Source organism: Myiozetetes cayanensis, unplaced genomic scaffold (assembly GCF_022539395.1).
Source record: "Myiozetetes cayanensis isolate MyiCay16 unplaced genomic scaffold, myiCay2020 scf5-8, whole genome shotgun sequence".
Lineage (NCBI taxonomy): Eukaryota > Metazoa > Chordata > Aves > Passeriformes > Tyrannidae > Myiozetetes > Myiozetetes cayanensis.
The window spans coordinates 65,649,695-65,670,248 of NW_026087742.1; the positions used below are offsets into that span (position 1 = coordinate 65,649,695).

Below are 20,554 nucleotides of genomic sequence, written 5' to 3' on the forward strand. Positions count from 1 at the left end.
AAACGGCTGTTAAAAAGAAACCCTACAATCATTCCTTCACTTTGCAGAAACATTTATTTTCACCCATAAGACAAAGGTGTAGATAATAATTGGTTTTAAAAATACTGTTCTGCATAAATAGTCGTAAAAAAGTAGGTTAAAATTTTTTTTACAGATTATTGAAGTATGTATTTAAAAAGTAAACAAAACTAGTTTCTAGCATTTTGCCCATAGGGAAAAATATGTAAATGCAAATAACTGTGTTGTTGGCTTTTTGTTAAACTTTTATATTCTTCTATTTTTGTAGCTTCTTTTTCTTTTTCTCTGGTTCATTCTCACTGCTTGCCTCTGTAGATGGATTTGCAGGCACATCCTTTCCTAGTATCTACAGAAAAAAAAAATAAAGTAAAAAAATGGTTTACTCCATTTTTTTCTATCCCGATAAAACTTGAGTTTACTTGTACAGACTTTTTTACATGCGCTGCATCAACATCAGAACCTTGTGATTTAGAAAACCATCTGTTACAAGACAGGGTGGAAATCAGAACTGGGAAGAGATCAAATTTACAGACCAAGACTATAGACTAGACCCAGAGATGTGTTTCTGTGAGACAGTATTTAAGTTGCTGAAACCTTTGGATGGACACAAAGGGAATGATCACTGCATGTGCATCTTACTCCTATACTCCTTTCTTACCAGAAAGGAGGATTAGTAACTGATGTTTAGGATGGAGTATTTTGGATTAACCAGTACAGCCAATCCTGTATCCAGGGATAACTTCAAATTATAGCATTTATTTTGTTGTAGAGTAAGGATCCTCCCAGAAATTAGTGCAAGTAAAATGGAAGAACAGGGGAAAAAACCCAAACTATCAGCTTGTATTAGTCTTACTTTGTGTCTGTTCTCAAAGTGTGTCCCTTGGACTAGAGTCAATGGCTGCAGGAATGTTGCTGAGTCATGCCCCTAGCAGTAGCTCTGTTGGTGAGCACAAACGGGGCAGCTCAGAAAGTGAATGCACAACAGAATACAAGGGTCCCTTCTATTACAAACTTCATTATCTACTCCCAGTTTTTAAAATCACAAGGATTGGCTTCAACTCAGTCCAGTCTGGAGAGGATGAACAGATGGGACCAAGAAGGACGTGGGGGATGAGAGGCTGGACATGAGCTAGCTCTGTGTGCTTGCAATCCGGAAAGGCAGTTGTATCCTGGGCTGCATCGACAGCAGAGTGGCCACTACAACAAGGGAGGTGATTTTGCCTCTCTACTCATCTCTGGTGAGACCCCAGCTGGAGCACAGCATCAAGCTCTGTGGTCCCCAGCACAGGAAGGACATGTTGAAATGAATACATAGGAGGGCCACCAAGACGATTAGAGGGATGGAGCACCTCTCTCCTATAAGAAAAGGCTGAGAGAACGGGAATTGTCCAGCTTGGAGAAGAGAAGGCTTGAGGTAGACCTTTGACCAGCCTTCCAGCACCTGAAGGGAGCCTACAAGAGGAACTTTTCACAAGGGCCTGTAGTGACAGGAAAAGCGGGAAGGGCTTTAAGTGGGCAGGTTTAGATTAGCTACTAGGAAAAAATTCTTTACTGTGAGAGTAGTGAGACAGTGGAACAGGTTTCCCAGAGAAACTGTAAATGCCCCATCCCTGGAGGTGTTCAAGGCCAGGTTGGTTGGGGCCTTTGAGCAACCTAGGCCAGAGGAAGGTGTCCCTGGCCATGGCAAGGGGGTTGAAACTATATGATCTTTAAGGTCCCTTCCAACCCAAACCATTCTTTGGTTCAAGATAATAAAATAAAAGAGCCCAAAGATCAGAATATTTATATGCATTTGAAAACATGATTTCTCAAGGAAAAAAGAAATAATAATAATGCTTGACTGTATAAACAACAAGGAGCTCTTACATATTTTGGGTTGTCTTTTTCCTCTATGATTAGGACTACTCAATTGCAACCATCTGTTTACAAAAAGTGTCGCATGTAACTTTAAGTGCACAATCTTGTAGTGTCTTGCAAAATACTTAAGAGGCCTAAGGTGTGAGACCAAGTGAAAAGCCCAGTGTCCCAGATGCACTAATACTGGAATTGAAAAGTCTTAAACCAGAGACAGTTAGTGGGACATTACAGTTCTTACAACATTATCAAGAGAAAATTTTTATATTGTGGGAGTTGTAGGACAAAACTGCCATGATAACTAACAATTATACAGTTATCTTCGAGCCACCCAACGCAGTTACACTGCAATTCACTGGAGTAAAAAGATCATATTGAGTTTTGGCAGATTTTCAAAGAGAGATTTGATTACAGAACAGTGAAATTCAAGATATTACTTCAGCAAATCATCACCTTTCCCATCAACAGAAATATCCCAATGGGCCCAGAACAGAAATTTAATTTAAACACCTCTATTTTCAACAGTCAGTGAAAGCAGACCTGTGTTCTACTGAGAGTGGATATGAAGCAATCATCACAAGCTCCTGCTAAATTGTTTTTTTTCTTCTGGTTAAATTTCAATTTTACTGCATGACAATTTTGTAACATTATTGAAAGGTAATATGGTTCTGTGAACTTTGTGCCTTACCTTCGGTTCTACCAAGACCATCCGCATTTTCTGATGTTGGATGTTGGAATCATCTAATGTAATGTTCACTTTAACTTTATCAAATACATGTAATGTTGTGCCTTCCACAGTAAGTGATGGTACCTGAAAGTTCATATTTAGTATGAATATTTAAAATGTCTTATATTTTTATAAAAATAAATATTTTTGTAGGAAAATTCAGTGTTTAAACATAAATAAAAATGGTCACAAATTACTGCCATAATATCTGGTATACATAATTAGATATTGACAGTATCACAGAAACCACAGTCAGAATCTGTTTATTTAGACTTACAAATACAATAGTAGCACTGCTACTATAGATTAATAAACTTGCATTTAGAAAAACTTCTTGTACCCTTCCAAATCCAACCACAATAGACTTTTAGTCATTCTGCTCAATTACCAAATAAAAAAATAAAGGTATTTAAGAGCGAACCATAGGAATAATAAGAACATACCTCATTGTTGTAATCCAGTTTTGGTGTTGGTTTGTCTTTTTCTTCAAAGAAGACTGTTCCTTCTAACCCATACTTAGGAATCAGAACCACAATTGCATTTTTTCTTACAAATAATATATATGCATCTTCATTTACTACTCCCTTGGTTTTGAAGAATAACTGTAACAAAAGCAAAATACAGAAATAAGAAAAAAACCTAGAACATTCTCTTCTGAATTACAAATATACTGCCTTAGAAAAATGTAACATTCAAATACAAATCTATACTTCATGAGAATTACTCAGCGTATAAAGCACAAAACTAAAGACTTCTCAAGATGCCATTATTCTGAATTTTTCAGAACAAGCAATGTAGCCTTTATGCTTTTCCTCAAGGAAGCATCCCTCGGCCTTGATCATTTCTTCAGCCTTGCTTGGTTTTGCACTGTAAAGTACCAGTGTTCCCCCGCTTGCTTTAAAATCAACATGAATGTCCATGGTGAACCCCAGAACATCTCAGGACTACTTACCTGTGTGTGGAATGCAACAGACGCTCTTTGTGCATATTGTGCCATTTTATGTCGGTAATTGAGATTTTTACACATATCTGCTAGTTTATGTTTATCTGTCAGTTCTGGGTAAGTACTGTCTGCTCCTATGGCCACTGCCAAAAGCCGATGCACTATAATATCAGCATACCTGCAAAGATGAGGTTAAATGATCCGTGACATAGCAAAACATACTTTTTGAAAATTAAAAAAAAAAAACCAAAGTTTCTAAATACGTATTTGTTTTTGTGAATCTTACAGATCTAAAAGTTTCTGTAATAATGACAGTCTGACGGCAACGCCCGTATCAATTCAAGATCACTCTCTCTGCTGACCAAAGATGCACTGCAGAGCCAGAATGAACTCTGTTTTCTAAGATATATTCTTTACTATATTGCATCAATAGAGCCTGTATTGTTGAATACTTACAAAGAAGAAACAAAGTTTTATTTTTGGACTAAAGAATGTTTCACCATGGCATCTTAAGCCAATCCCTCTTGCCTTTCCCATGAACTAGTCAAACTTAGTGTAGAAGAGTATTACAATGCCATTGATCTGCTAAACGTAATCCCATTTGAACTTCTTGATACAGAACTTTTATTAGAACCTCAGCAAGGAACTTTTAACACAGCTAGTAGGAATTAAAATTACTATTTGCACCCTAGAAGTTCCCCAAATTATCCACATAAACGTGTAGGAATTTCAATTCGCATGTAAAGAGATTTCACTTGAAATGATTCTAAGGATCAAAAGATGGTAACAGTTATTTTCCCCAAAACTCGGATAATTCTTGGTTAGAATTAAAAAACCAACCTACTTTTCCAAGAAGTGTGATTTCATCACAAGGCAACAGCTACAATAGCAAGTTTCCAATTAGCAGTGCTTTCCTATGTAAAGTACAGTCTCCTCAAAATTTAAACATAGCTTCCATCTAAAAAATGACTAGGCAAATTCTGCCTCAGTCTCTGACCCCAAAGTGCATTTCTGTTACAGAGGTCTGCATTAGGGATATATTTCTATTATTTTTATGAGTCTTCTAAAAAAATGTACTAAATCTTAGGAGTTGTGGACAGTTAACTTGGGAGCTTACATGAAGATGGATCACGATCTAAGCCACTGCTGTTTCAACGGAAATCTAACATTGAACAGAAACAGTACTTTGTTTCAAACAGAACACCACAGTTTAAAATAGAATTTCTTCACAAATAAATCACTTCTTTTTGTTCTCTGAAACTTCTGTAAAATAAAAGTACCTTCTAATAGGTGAGGTAAAATGGGTATAAATAGGTGAGGCTAAACCATAGTGATGAAAATCATTATCCATTCCAGAGCAGAAATAAACAGCTTGCATCATGCAACGAGTGGTCAAAATTCGCAACAGTGTATTTAGGTAGGGGAATGTAGGAGATTCAGCTTTGTCTAGTGATTCAGCTAAAGCCTTTGCTGAGTCGGTCTTGATTTCCAAATTCTGAAACGAGAGAAGAAAAAATGTAATTAAGGTCAAGTATTACTGGCAAATGTTAAGAGAATTAGCAGAAGTGCAACAGCTACATCCATGGTAATCTTAGCAACTGGCACAGGTATCACACCTAATAACATAATGGGATGCCACTATTACAAAAAGAAAAATCTACCCAGGCACAGGTCCCTCCCTCGTTATTACTAGTGCTCTATGCAAAAAATGACATGTCATTAGCCTAGGAATTCAGAAAATACATCCATTCTCAACAAAGAAATATGCCAGTATTAGTAAGTTGCTTTTTTCCTGAATAAATCACAAGGAATATAATCCCCCCCCCCCATATTTATGCCACACAGAGATTCTCATCCAAGCACAAGATAACTGACTTTGTTGTATTTCCTCTGCAAAATTATTATGAAAGTGATTTGTAAAAGTAGTACTGTATGACAATTTGCTGCCCGTTTGCCAGTGTTCTCCAATAAAAATTCAGATAGTGTGAAAATACAGTGCATTATACATTTTCAGAAACACAAAGCACGTTTCATCACAAGATCAGCTGAATGCTCTTTCCTTCACGTACACCACTGACAACGAAGTATGATCCAGCAATCAAATTATGCCTGAATTATGGTGAAATAATGGCATATTTATTTTAAAAATATAAATACAGCATATTAATACCTAATTGTGATGGTTGTGTCAGAAGTAGTGAAAAAGCCACTTCAGTTTACTTAAAAGAATGTTTATCTTTGCACAGAAATTTACGTTTCCAAATAAAACAGTACTTTAAAAACAATTTTCAGAGCATAAATGAAATCATTATCATTATTCCAACTTTATGCCAGTGGAAAATTAAATGGGCTAGGTTTGGGCTTATCTATTAATCTCACACTGAGAGAATTTGGGAGTTTCTCTCTTGCCCTTAGGAAACTATAAAAAAGGGGTGAGGAAAGACTTGAAGGGAAAGTAAATAATGGATGCACATCACAGTATCTACAAAGTTAAAAGTTTAGCTCAAATAAAAGATCCTGACACTGTAAAAGTAATTTTTTTTGTTCAGACTTGTTTCAGACTAAATAAACCTTTAGTTGATCTAAGGAGAGGATGGAAACTATAAACACAATTTCTTACTTCCTGACTTTGAGAGAAACATATTTGACTTGACTGACCAGTTTTTAAGTATATCAATAATGTATGTGATCCAAAGCCAAAAACTGGCTCAAAATTCACGTGTAACTTGGAGAGAAGGAACATTCACAACATACAAGTGTTACAAGACTTAAAGAGTGATCTACTTTCTTTACCTAAGAAATGGTTTAAAAAGCACAAGATTCTTCCTTTCATCTAGAGGTACAATTATCTTGCTACAAGTAACAGCAATTTCAAAGTGTAACTGATATACTTCCAAAATACTGCTTTCCAACCCTTACTCTTGGGTAAGTGGCCAACCAGACAGAAAACATGGCTTTTCATAATGATTTCACTTAATTAACATGGGGTAAAAACTTGCCTTGGACTTCGCGGCCTTCACAAGGATGTCGTAATTTGATGGGGGAGGAGCAGGATGTTTCCGGAGCAAGGCAAACTCTGGGAACTCATCGTAAATTTTTTGTGCTACAGAAATATTGGCAAGCAACATGAACTCTTCAACCATGGAATTTGTTTCTCTGTCAAGATAAAATATTTTATATTGTTAGAGAAGCATTAAATTATACATTTATTTTGAGTGCCTAATGAAGAAACATTTCACAATCCTAACAATATTTTATAATATTAACTAGTGATTTTGATCATTTATACCCATAAGCAAGCAATTCCAAAACTAAAAATATAATACTCTTTAAGTTTTAAATATCAAGTCAGAAAAAACCTGAAATACTCTAAAATATCAAAGAAAAATGCTCTTTAAAAGGCCTGAAAAGACCAACAGATAAGCCTCTTGATTTCTTCCTAAGAACTGATTTCTTCCTGTTAAAATATTGCACACATGAAGTTTTAAAGCACCATTTTGCACACCATAAAGCTGTGACAGTATACAGAACCTAGTGTAGATTTTAGCACAGAAACTAAGTAGTAGTATGTGAGAGAGTATTTATCTTCAAGCAATTGAATCAATAGTCCTGTTACTAGAACTCCTCTGTAAAATTTGTACCACTGCATATGTGCCATAACTGCTCACTTGTTTGTGAAGTTTCAGTAATCACAAACTTCCAAGTTCTAATTTCTTTCTTTGTTAATGCCAGTAGAAGAGCACCACAGAGAAGCCAGTGGGATGTAGAGTTTGAAACTTAGTGCTCTGTTGATTCAGTAATAAATAGCCAAGTTCATATATGAAGAATACAGTTCAAAACTTGCTAAATAAGTAGTGGAGTAATATACAGGAATTCTCTTCCAAGGATCAGCTTGCTCAGTGAAGCCATGGATGTCCCATCCCTGGCAGTATTTAAGGCCAGGTTGGGTGAGGCTTTGAGCAACCTGGTCTAGTGAAAGGTGTCCCTGCCCATGGCAGGAGAGTTGGAACCAGATGATCTTTAAAGGTCTCTTCCAACCCAAATCATCCTCTCATTCTGTGAGTGTCCTGCACTATTATAGGAACTTTGTAGACTATTAACTGTTTCTTCCTAAACATGTCTTTAAATCAATCCCTACCCTGAATTAACTAATAAATAAAGTGCATACTTGAGCTCCTTAGTCTGTAGATCAATAGGATCGTGAGTTTCACTGTCGATGTGGAAACGAACTTCAGGTGAGGAAAGTGTTAAGGCTCTGGAAGACAATAAGTGGTATTAATGAATTACAGTCAAGCAGACAGAGCAGCTGAGCTGCAAGCCTGTACAAATCTGAGTTTATCATGAAACTGTAATTTAAAATTAGCAGAAATTATGTAATTAATGTTCAAATTTGCAGAAATTCTCATGCTGATACACACCATAGTGGCTCCTGAAAATTTCAAATGCTACATATCTGGTTATGTTTTTATAATTACTCAAAGAGATCCATATTGATTGATCTTGTGAAGAAAAAGTTAACATCCCAAGTTTATATTTTTGGGGAAATGAAGATAAGCATTTTTATGGAAATCAAAATGGGACAAATACTTCTCTTTTGTAAGATTTTTCACTAGAAAAATCGACACAGGACCATCATATGTTTTAACTACAAAAAAAGCAGGGAAAAAGGTAACAGGTACACTGCAAGGTTTACCCATTCTCGATTCTTTTCTTCTTCAGAATTTTTGCTAATTTGTTTAGTCCACGAAGGCTGGTAGTAATCTCATCATTCATAGTTGCTGAATCAATTCTCATCTGTGCTTCAGCATATGTAAGAGAAGCCTTAAAGAGGTTAAAGAAGGAGAGACATCAAGACACATAATTGAATACATAGTTCTGTCTTGCAGAAAGTGCAGCTTCCTGTCATAGTTCACAGTAACATGAAACTTTATATCAACACCTAAATGCCTGTCATCCTCAAAGAACAGTGGACAAATGAGGACAGATCTATGCAAGATATTAAGAAATACCAGGCATTTTATTATTTTTTATGCTGATCACAGGTGGATTTTATACATTAGAGATCTAATTTTCAGAAATGTATTAAGCATCTACAGAATCCACAGTACTTTACTGAAAAATATAACTAGCTGGTGCGTATCAACCATGTCCTATATATATTATATACAAAATAACCATACACAAAAATATTGCAGCATTAGAGGCTTAAAAGAGGGCAGAATATAACATTTTCTTTATTTTTAGGATTCTGGCATAATTTTATAAGTAAGAAAATATAAATCATTAAGCAGAAAAAACCCTTATATTATCAAGTCTGTTGATCATTGGTTTATAATATGGCTTTCAGCTTTTTTTTAGAAGTATAATAATATTTATGCGACTAACCTTGGAATTAATAATACTCTTTGTAAATCTGGTTTTTAGGATTTCAGCCTTATGGTTCATCTCCCAAATACATGAAAATGCAAGTCTGTAAGAGGGAGAAGGAAAGGAAAATCTGTTAAAATCTATGCATAAACAGGTAGTTTCTTGTCAGGATCAAAGTATGAATTATATACATATACCTGTCCACATTAGATCTCAGGGAGCATAAGTTGGAACTAAGTAGCTCTGGAACCATATCAATCCTCTGCAAAGTAAAGAATAAAAATCATACTAGTTATAAGTATGTATTTTAACTTAGTGATTTTTAATATACTAAAAGCTTAGAGGTAGTAACTATGTTTTTGCTAAGAAAACTCAGATTACTGAAAGAAAAGTATGCTACATTAAGGAAATTAATTCCAAGATCCATTTAAATAATCTTTTATTTTTTTTTTTAGTAACAGTTATTTCTGAAAAAATATTGTGGTCTGTAAGAAATAAAATAAACAGGACCAAGTCTACAGTGTTAATAAATGCAAATCATAGGAAACATCAGAGATTTAGCTATCATGAAAAAAAAAACCAAACAAATAATGTAAACAGTCAAAGCCAGGCCACCTCTGCAATTTCAGATTGGTATTAAAACAGTACTCCAGTTTCAGAGCTGCATGTCAATAATGCTTCCAACAGCAGTTGAAAGGGATATTCTCCAGCTAATGGATTTTAAAAGATAAAATGGGAGAAAAATGTCTTAGACAAATTAAGTGCAGCCTGAAGGAGTCTGCTTTTTTTAATCTTAATTCAGAGAGAATGTGTCTACTCCCAAGAAGTAAAAGGGGAAAGCAATGAAAATCCAACCACTTAATAGCACTAAAAGCTGTAGAAAACAATTACTTTTTCACACAGATATACTGTTGTTCCTCTTTTTACCGACTCCTCATCCAAAGCATTTCCTGGGCGAATGAAATGACTGACATCTGCAATATGTACACCGACCTGGAAAACAACATGACATTATACATCTCCTGAAACAGGAAGAGTTCTCAGCCTGTTTACAACAAGAAAGAAACTTTCTCAAGTTTTTATTTGCAACCCAACTTATCCATTGCCAGTTCCCTTCAGCAGGTCCTGTATTTAGTAATAGGAATAATTAAAACCTATCATACGGATATTAGAAAGGGAATAGTTGCAGCTATTATTCATAATAAAGCATGTGTACATTTAGGGGGAAGTTATATTCATTACCAATGCAACTCTTCTTTGCCTGGGGGCTCAAATAATCTCTTTTATTTCCTTCAAGGCTCACTACAAAGTTCTTACTTTTCATTTTGCCACACCCTGCTATTACAATTCTGAATTCCAAAAGGAAGACAATCTGACTAAAGCAGATATAAGGGAGTAGAGAGCTGGTGTTAAGCCGGTGTTAAGCCTATAGATTTTTAATGCTTTTTTTTAAAAATAAAATAATCATTCCATAGGCATTACAGCAGTATCTTAGCTTTTTTTTTTTGATGACAGTTCCTTATTCTAATAAGGATAAATATCATTGTTTATAATACTTACCTAAAGCAGTAAATACATTTTATGTTAATTTCCCATGACATACAAGGATAAAATAGGGTGAATTTAGAAGACACTAAATTCCCACAGTGTAATGAAAATCAACTCCCTTTCTTTACTGCAATCTTGCAGCTGTGCAAACATCATTAATTTATTTATAACGATCTGGACCTTTGCTCATGTCATATACTATTCTATTACCACTACTTCACTGTTTGTAAAATAAAGGAAGAAGTAAATAAATAAATTATTGGCCTGATACAATACCTCTATATTTCCATTTTCTATTTCTCTGCAATGTAATGCATCATCAATATCTGTACAGCCAGGAGGATCAACACTACAAACATTCAGATGCCTTAAGTCCTCCCTGTGTTTCATATCCTGAAATTTAAAACAAACAAAAAATTGTTTTGAAGAACACTTTCCACATCGAAGTAAAAACAATCATTTGAGAAAGGCACATTACATAAGATTTTCCCAAGCAAGCAAGTATTGTCAAAATGCTTTTGTTTTGTTTTGCTTTAGGGCAAGATTAAAACAGATATGCAGAACCTACAATGATAAAAAAAATAAGACAGAAGATTAGCAAGTAATTTTTTTTGTTTGTTTTACAGCAATCAGGAAGAGGAACAGAACCGTAATCTTGTTATGATCTTAGAATTAGCAGGACCAGGAATCAAGATTTTTTCAAGTGAAATTTTGAGTCATGTCCAGATGGATGACTTGTTTAGGATATGACTGCTTTCAGCTCTAGCTTTCTAAGGCTTGATGTCTAGACAGTTGAAAGGAATTGCATAATTTGGAAGTATCTAGCTCTGTAAAACGGCTACAAAAAGATGTCAGGTATCTTAGACAAGGCAACTGACTTTTAGGGAGCTAATTTACACGAAGATCCCTCCTGTTTCCATTAAAAAAACACAGGAGTAGGTAATAAATTTTAATAAAAGTAGCCCACCTCCAAGAAATTAAAATGCACACACAAAAACAGCCCAGCCAAATCAAAAAATATGCTCTAATTGTCCCCTGATGATGTTTTCCCATAAAGTCTAAAGCAACCATTTCCCATACTTAAGCTACTGGGGAGAACGTGAAATTCACTACCTGCATTTAAACAGAAATTCGTCCTTGCAGAATTGCTTCTTTCTCTAATTACTGTATTATAGCAGAAATACATTTAAGTCTCCACACCTCAGATTATTTTGTCTGTGAAACAGGCTGCCACATTTTGTTACAAAGCTATTTTGCAAGACGAAAAGCTCTTAAGGATGCTTGTATAATTATTTGAATTGCAGTCTCTCCCCTTTGCAAAAACAATCTTTTATCTTTTATCTTTTTGTTCTTTAATGAAACCTATAATATGTTTTTTATATTAAAATATTTATCCCCAGCAAAGACAGTTTTAGCCAAAACCCAAAAACTTGCAGAGGTCTTGTTTCCATAGGAAATCCAGCTGAAAGTTCATCCTAAGACAAAACAGTCCTGGACAACATTTTTCCTATTTCTGGTGCATTGGAATATCCAAGAATGTCACAGTTTGCTTTGAAGCAGAAAGCACAGTAATTATTACAATAATTTACAAATAATTACCTCTTCTGTAATGCTCCATGGCATTTTTGGTAGGAAACTAAGAACAGCCTGGGAAAAAGCCTGATGAGGGACATCATGTTCAAGTAGAAGAACTTCTGTCTCTGTCTCTTTATCTCCAGCACTTCCCAAATTCTTTACAAAATGACCCTGAGAAACAATATACATACACACACATGCATACATCAAGTAATACCATTTGCCCAAAAATAAATATTTGAGAACATTATCCCTTAGGTTACTCACATATTAAACTACCCAGTAGGAGTAGTAGTTTTTCTTTGGTTAAATTTCTCATCTTTAAGAGAGAAATTTTATGTTCAACATTTATTCGATTCAGTAAGTCTGAACCGTGCATATTCCCTCTTTTCCTCGAATGGCACTAAATTCTACATAGTTAAGACAGGAAAAATTGTAAACGTGAATTCTTTTTTGCAGGAAGGAAAAGCCGTTGCTGAATAAGCAGCAAAACTAGTAAGTTCTAATTTCTCTATGCGTTTTGTGGGCATTGTGTCACATATATTCCATGTGCCTTTAACTTCTCTAAACTTGTGTGAGTCACCTGTGCGCTCGTTCTTACAAGCTATGCATTCCTACCCAAGCCACTGGAGGCCTCTTCAAAACCTAGCTAGTGTTCAACACAAATTGGCACTGGTGTCCTCAGTTTCTCTGAAGTTAGTTGCCTGTAACGCAGCCCTACTGGCACTTTGATTGAATTTGGCCAGTGTGTTAAATATCTGCCAGAACAGTGATCTTTATGTGTGAATGAGCAAAAAATTCGTATTTCTAGGAACCCAGACTAAAACAATCACAGAATCATACAATATGCTGAGCTGGGAGGGACCCAGAAGGATCACTGAGTTCAACTCTCAGCCCTGCGTAGGACAACCCCAAGAGTCACACCACACACAACGTGGTCCATGGTTAGTCTTTATAAAGCACCTAAAGTAGCGCATACATATATGTTCACTGCAGAACTGGATGAGTAAGCTTTTGAAGCATGATAACCCATACCTGTTTTTTGGGGGGAAGAGCAAACTACATCACTTAAGGACTTCCTTTATTTGCACCACTAAATGGCACTCAAATAACTTAAAAGTTCATGTCAACGCTGTCCGCAGTTGCTCAATGTTGCAGCTAATAAACATTTTATATAATAAACACATAAAAATCAGATAGCTAAAAGTTCAGAAGAAAACGCTTAAACTTACATTAGGATACCTGGAATTCCTGGGCCAGCCATCAATAGCAACAATTATTCTTTGTCCTTCCAAGGTTTCTGCTTGTCTGGTTTCTATTCGAATGCGAGGAATTCTGCGATCAGCTGGTGTAAACAAATGGCGCCTTGCCTATTAACAGCCAGAAAAAACAACAGTTAATTCCTAATTAAAGACAAAACCAAAAAACTGCACCTCCAGTAATTGGACTATTTCCTCACCTCTTTGATCTGCGATTTGGAGAGCATGCCGCAATATGGCCGCCAGTTTCGTTTTATAATGCCCACCACTTTTCCTGTAGGTCTCAGCATGTCCTTGTTAACAGTAGTCTTCAGCTGGTAGAACACAAAGGTTAAAAATACAAAACTGTTTAAACTCATGTAAACATGTTCGACTACAGCACATACCTCAAACCTTAGTAGTAACATTTTATGTCTCATTATAACGACATAAATTCTATTATAACCTCATGAATAGAACTATGCCTCCCTGTGCTTTGCATAACTTTTAGCATTTTCAGTAAGTAACACAACTTCTTAGTTTTGGAGTGAGTAGAGATAGTGGGACAAGACAGCATTTCTTTCCATTTTTTTTCTGCTGTTCTTTATTTTTCTGAAATTATGTTCATTAAAAAATACAGACAAATAACAATCTCCATCTTATTTTAAAACCTATTTTACTTTTCAGGAGTCCTTTTACGCTGCTTGAAAATTCTCCAGTACTTCTCAACACAATCATTTAAAAAATATTCTCATAATATTCAACTGAAGAATCATTAAAGGAATGATCTTCTTGGTCAGGGTATACCTATGTGGACTGGATGCACATTAATTGGAATTACTGCAGGAAGCTGAAGAGTATTTTACAATGGGTTCCAAATATATGCACTGCCTATAAAAGGTAACTATCAGCGTGATACAACTGCTTCTATTCTAGCAAGTCCTAATCTGCACAGTGGTATACAGATTTACATTATTTCCTGACTACTACTCAATAACTTTTGGATTTATTAAGCTTAATAAAGTAATGTGGGAATTTCTAACTGAGATTAATTAAAAAGTATCCATTCTATACATGATTACCTATTTAACACAACTGTACAACTACAATTAAGTTTTATAACTTCTGTATTCACAGCCTATAAAAAGTATGGATAAATCTAAAGCCTAACACTGTCAGGGTACTGCAGATTTACTTTCTCTCTTAACATAACAGTTAAATAAAATTATTTATTTCATACCATGTTTTCTTTCTCCTCTTCATTTTCTACGTCATCTTCATTCTGGCCATCATCTTGTAAGACCACTGAGGATGGTGCTACCCATTCATTTTTTGGCAACAGCTCCACAGCTACAATATCTTCATGAATTGCTCGGTTTAAATGTTTCAGTCCCTGTACAATTATCTAGATTTTTTAGAAAACAAAATGCAAATGCAAATATTCATGATGATAAACAAAGAACACCCAAATCAATGCAGTGTAACAGAAGAGTAAACATGTATTACAGGCTCTGCATTCCAAAGAACATTTTAAAGTACATTTGCGACTCTTTTTTTTTTCCTCTGCCTAGGTTTCTTAGAGTACTGATGATCTTACTTCAAGATTCCAACTCTTTTTATAAAAAAATGTTTTTTGCAGGCTTGGGTACTTCACATACTACTAGGAAAGAGGAATAAAACAGAGAAGTACCTCCAGCTGCCACCACAAATAGGGAGGGAGGAGACAACTGCCACTGCTTGGAAAGTGTCTGCACAACTGTATCAACTGAGAATTCAGCAGGGAGATAGATGGGTTGACTAATGGGAGGGGAAAAAGCCATGCCCTCCTCACCAGGCATGAAAATAGGAGGGGAAATAAAGCAGGAGAAAATCCCACTACACACTTGTTCCTCTTTCTTTCACCATATATTTCAAACTGATTTTAAAAACTGTTGAGTCAATTGAAAAACTATTAACAACCAAGATTCAGCTTTATTTTATCAATTACTTTCTCAAACTCTAATTTTAAACACATTACTCTCTTTTTCACAAAGAGCACAGTCAGAATTTCAGTAGTCTATATCCATACAAAGAACAAATAAAAATGTCAGCAAAAACATAGAAAGAACCAAGATTTTAACACACATCACCATGAAAGAATTAATTTTTAAGTCATTACTGAAGCTAGTTAAAGTTCACAGCACAAAAGTAAAATGAAAAACTCACCTCTCTGTTTTCTTCAGCATCTCCATGAACCCAAACAGTAGCTTCAAGATAATTCTCTCTGCTTGCCCTATAAGTTCCTTGGAGGTATATACCAGATTTTATTCCTTGCTGCAATTTGCTAAGAGGAATATGTTCTGGGAATATTATTTTTCCGCTTTCTATTTCTTTCTTTAGGGAAAAAGAAGAAGAAATGTTCAGGATTTTATATTCATGATTATTTTCAAATTGAGCTCAGGAACATGACTCTCAAGCTGACAAACTCCCAAATTGTAACTATGTGCAGGTAGGAATAAGGACAGTAATAGAAAACTACCACTAATCATTATTTTTTCTAATAAAGCATTAAAGGCATAAAAACCATAAAACCATAGCAATTCCAGGAGCTCTTGTTTTCCTGTTTGCCTGCAGTTACTTAAAATGATACTGCACACGTGGCATACAGTTTTATGCTGATTTGGATATACTGACTAAATGTATACTTAACAAAAAAAATTAGTATAGTACTACATGGTAAAGAGTATGGTACACAATGTATATACCGTAAGCTATATGAAACATTATGAAAATACATTACTGTAACTAAATTTTGAAGCTCCTTAATGATCTACAGTTAGCTGCTGAGATCATCACCCGAGCCCTCCACTTTCTTCCCGCTCTTACATGTTAAAGCTCAGTTCTGTTAGAACTACGATGAAATGAACTCTCCCATTTTTTGTAGTTAGTGTTCAGCTCTATCACTTTGTATGTGAAAATATAAGTCTTGACTCTGACAAACACAAACTACAAGGAAACAGAAGAGGGTGTAGCTCATCTTTGAACTGCAGACTGCATTTATGTTAACTTAACTGATCACATGAAAATACTTTTGATCAATAAGTTAACAAACTTTTAAGTACATACAAAGCAAAATCTAAGTAAGTCAGCAATATACGTTGTTTTCATTTTGTTTCATTTATTTCTCATATTTATACACTTTATTTAACAAACTGTTATTATTCTCATCTTCTCAACCTAAGGCAACTGGTTTTTCACAAATAACAAGACACCTACTAACAGGCATATAAGCAGCACTAAAAATGGCTGCAATGTTTCCTTTTTACTTTTCAGTTGACAAAAAGTTAAATTGCCAAAATGGGAATAAAGGCCAGAGCCCTCATATTCTAAACTGATGCTAGTAGCCTGACAAACAGTATCCAGTATTATACTGCAAACCATTTCTGATTAATTTATTTTATAAAAAGAAAATAAAAACATACCCCTTCATCAGATACACAAGCAAGACGATCTACAAGCTCAGGATTAGCTGTCAAGCTTTTTATATACTCCTCACCTACAAAAGCACACAAATAAATATTTATGCGAGAGATGCACAGGATTTAGGTATGAAGAGACTGCACAGTTTATCTGAACAATAAATGAAACATCAATACTATTTCACTTACATGTATAAGCAGTTATCCCTTCCTCTAAAGCCTTCTCTTTATTAGTTCTGTCATTTGTTAAAAAGATAACTTGAATCTTCTCCTCATCCTCTATTTTCTTCAAGTGTTCGTTGTACCAGTTTACTGCTACCCGAATGGCTCTGTCATTGCGGTCATTAGAAGTTTCTCCTCGCTTTTGCTCTATGTAGGTTTCTCTAAATAAATTTTAAAAACAAAGGCAGGGTGTGACAAAACAAAAAAAAATCCCAACATGTATCTACACGTAGGAAAATTTTCCAGACAAACAAGATCAAGGCTGTGAGGCCAAAAGAATCATTACTGTACCCATTTTAAAATATGTGTAATGCTTCTTAGGCCACGGAAGGGCCAGGAGACAGACAGATAAAGGAAAATAGGAAGGAAGTATTAATTTCTAATACAACCTTCTCAAAGACAATTGAAGAGGATTGAGTTCAACATGTTAGAACTATGGATGCAAGATCCCTAAAACTGTGGTACTGCAGTATTGGAAACTAATTGTGAGCACAAATAAAGGCAAATTAATTGCATCTTCATTTCTTAGAGCTTTCTGTCACTAACTTACTAACAGATTTTTGAATTCTGCTACAGACTGAGCTGACAGTAAAAGCACTGGAATATGTTAAAAAGGGAAACTAAAATGGGAAATCAGTATTCTATTGCTCAAGATAACAGTGCTATCTATAAAGTTTATTCAATATTCCAATCCCTCTTTCATAACATATATATACGTACACTATTTATAAACAGAAAAGCTCCTGGAACATGCAACTATTTCCCAACAGGATTCATTAGAAGTATACGGTTCTATGCACATCAGTCTAATTTTTCTTCCTGGTCCACATGTTCCAATTTTGTTTCCCAGTTTCTTTTACCAGACATCAGCACAACTTTGTTATACCCTATTCCACATCTTACTTGTGATGCTCATTGGTGAAAGAATAGAAATGTTTTTCAGGGTTTTGAATCATGTCCCTGATTCGCTTGTATACTGGTGCACTCCGATTCCTGACTTCCTGTAAGACCGTCTGCAGCACAATGACATTCTTAATAGCAGGATCTTCAAGGACATCAATCTGAGGAACAGAATGGAAATTAATCAAAATTGCTGTTTAATTCTATCCAATAACAGGACTTAAAATATTTGTTTGGTTAGTACATAAAAAGGTAACATAAATAATGAGTGGTACTACTTCTGCCCTTTTCTCTTACTACTGGGAAACTGAACAGTGTATTAAGTTGCTTCCTCCTGCTTGTGGGAAAAAAAATCAAGCAGGATTTTCCATACTCTCCGTGACCTGAATTTTCCTGGAGTAAAGATAAGGACTTATTCTGACTTCCAACAAATTCAGCCCCAATGCATGCAGGTCTCCAAACAGATGTAAGGCCAATTTTATTTACATAAAATGGGTAAATTTGATTTACATAAAATGCGTAAATTGTAATCTTAGTGACCAAAACACAACTATGCACAATCTGACAGTAATCGGACGTAATTTACAGGCTGTATGGCATATGCCTTTGGGAGGAATGCAAGCCATAAAATAGCAGCTGAGCACTGTTACACAGTTGACATGCCTGGAGGAGCACGTGTAGGCTCAAGTTCTCCAAAACCAATCCCACTGTTGCACTGCAATTTTCATTTGTATAAAGTCAAACCAATTGGAATTCTGTTAGCTGCTCTTGTCTTTTGAAAGACCTTTTTCTTTTTTAAGGAAATTTGTTAAAAATTTGTCAGCACTTTTCTTTGCCAACTCCTGACAGTCATGGTATGCAAAGATCCACACCGAGGATCCACACAAGCTGTCAGCATAAAAGCATAGGAGCTCCACTTGCTAAGTCTGTGATAAGGAACTGTGCAAACCCACTTCCAAAATGAGAAAGGAATAAGGTTCTAGAAAGTATAGCTAAAAGAAGTAAAACCAATGCCAGACCAAGCTTCCCTAACCTTAATGTTTAGATGACCTGAAAGATTTAGAGCCATGTTCACTGGGGAAGAAATCCTCTATTAGTCTATGTACAAACTGAAGTACCAGCCCAAGCCTTACTATTGCAAACCTGTTTCAGTTGCTAGGCAAAACCTTTCCCTACTGTTACCAAGACTTCCTAATCCCCCCTTCTCCAGCTTGTAGCAGCATACCCTGGCACATTCACAGAGTGCTCCATCCACAATATGCACATACAAACTCTACCAACACACAACAAGAAATCCACGTATAACAGGCTGAAAACACCCTCAGATGTGCTGTTTTGGGAAGAAAATCCTTACTTACAAGTTTTGGAATGTATAACTGCTAAAACACACAAGTGTGGTACCCCTCTTTTGGGTACTCCACGTCAGGATTCATGAAGTACTTCGTCTCCAACGCCTGCTCAAGGGTATTCTACCTTCTACACTGGTATTCAAAAACAAATTAACAAACAAAAAAATAATTTTAAAAAAAATTAAATGTCAATTCCAATGCCTCAAAGCCTCTCTAGTGTCTGCACTGCTCAAATTCAAACCTTTGAACAACTACTGATGGGCTACAGAGTAAAGTTTCTGCCATTGCTTCCAGAGTTGCACATGGGATGATTTTTCAGGCTCTACTCATTACACGAAATCAATATCACAGTATAAAGAACACAAACCTACACTCTGAAAAACAGAAGAGGCATCTAGGGAAAATTCTGGTTGTAAGAAAAATCCAGTGACCACAAAAAAGATCCCAATCGTTGTTTCAGAGTGTATCGACTCTCTCTGCCTGACTTTCCATACCCACAACAAGCAAAACAAATAAACGTGGCTTTTTATTCCTACCGTTCACAAAACCAGGCAGAAAAAAAATAAAAAACAAGTAAGTAAAAAACCCCAACCCCCCAAAAACCCCACAGGCAGAGCTGCAGATGCTGTAGCTCTCTGCTAATAAGCAGCTGGCAAGGAAAGGACGGACTGGCCAGCCAGGGATCAAGAAGCCACAGGGAACAACGGGAGGAGCCGAGCCCACGGCGCGCTGCCAGACGCCGGAAGCCCCCGCGTGCGAGGCGCGGGGTACCTCACCCACACACGGATTTAACCAAGGCCGCAGGAAGGAGGGCTTGAGGCTCCACGTGGAGCACGGCCGAGCCCAGAGGGAAGCGGCGGTGGCGGCAGGCCCTCCCCGGCGGCCGGGCGCGTCGCTCCGCTGAGGCCGAGGCCGCTCACCTGGTGCAGGAGGAGGTTGGTGTCGGGCAGCAGGAAGTGCGGCGCGCGGCACAGGCTGCTGCTCGCGCCGCTCGGGCGCGCCTCCAGCGCGGGCGCGCTCGCGGCACCGGCACCAGCGGCGGCGGGGGGCGGGCAGAGGCGGCACGCGGCGGCGCCGCACGCGATGTCCTCGCGCAGGTAGTGCTCGCGCACCACCTTCACCACCGCGCCCGCCCGCGTGCGCTTCACGAAGGTCCGCGAGGTCAGCATAGCGCGCGCGGGCCGCGGGAGCGGCGCGGGAAAGCACTGGGAGGCGGGAGCGGCGCGGGAAGCGGCGCCGGGAGGCGGGAGCGGCGCGGGAAGCGGCGCCGCGGTCGCCGCGGTGATGGCGTGAGAGCCGCCCCGCCCCCGCCGCGCTGAGGGCAGGCGGAAGCGCGCGCGAGTGTTACTGCCGCT

At 37.0% G+C, this 20,554-nt stretch overlaps 1 protein-coding gene across 2 annotated transcripts; it reads right to left on the reverse strand.

Moving 5' to 3' along the window:
• Nucleotides 1-35: 35 nt before the first annotated feature.
• On the reverse strand, nucleotides 36-20,368 carry DIS3 (DIS3 homolog, exosome endoribonuclease and 3'-5' exoribonuclease). Of its 2 annotated transcripts, none has more exons than XM_050331580.1 (21): nucleotides 20,120-20,368; nucleotides 17,854-18,011; nucleotides 16,918-17,111; nucleotides 16,732-16,805; nucleotides 15,476-15,643; nucleotides 14,511-14,675; nucleotides 13,492-13,605; nucleotides 13,265-13,402; nucleotides 12,057-12,203; nucleotides 10,734-10,850; nucleotides 9,801-9,902; nucleotides 9,107-9,171; nucleotides 8,928-9,012; nucleotides 8,236-8,363; nucleotides 7,711-7,797; nucleotides 6,542-6,698; nucleotides 4,823-5,037; nucleotides 3,552-3,720; nucleotides 3,043-3,201; nucleotides 2,561-2,683; nucleotides 36-364 (listed from the first exon to the last, which is right to left on the reverse strand). In XM_050331580.1, exons 1-21 carry the CDS (start codon nucleotides 20,366-20,368, stop codon nucleotides 275-277), a joined length of 2,904 nt encoding a protein of 967 aa, XP_050187537.1. In that variant the 3' UTR covers nucleotides 36-274. The 2 variants fall into 2 exon arrangements, with proteins under 2 accessions (XP_050187537.1, XP_050187538.1); XM_050331581.1 differs by lacking the exon at nucleotides 20,120-20,368 and adding an exon at nucleotides 19,209-19,230.
• Between the last annotated feature and the right edge of the window lie 186 nt (nucleotides 20,369-20,554).

Excerpts from the sequence above, each read along its gene's own strand:
- DIS3 (XM_050331580.1), bottom strand. The coding sequence starts at position 20,368 with ATGCTGACCTCGCGGACCTTCGTGAAGCGCACGCGGGCGGGCGCGGTG. Across the intron at positions 13,606-14,510 it reads AAGAGGAGAAAGAAAACATG|CTGAAGACTACTGTTAACAA; the intron begins GTATGAAATAAA and ends GTGTTCTACCAG. Across the intron at positions 2,684-3,042 it reads AACTGGATTACAACAATGAG|GTACCATCACTTACTGTGGA; the intron begins GTATGTTCTTAT and ends ATGAACTTTCAG.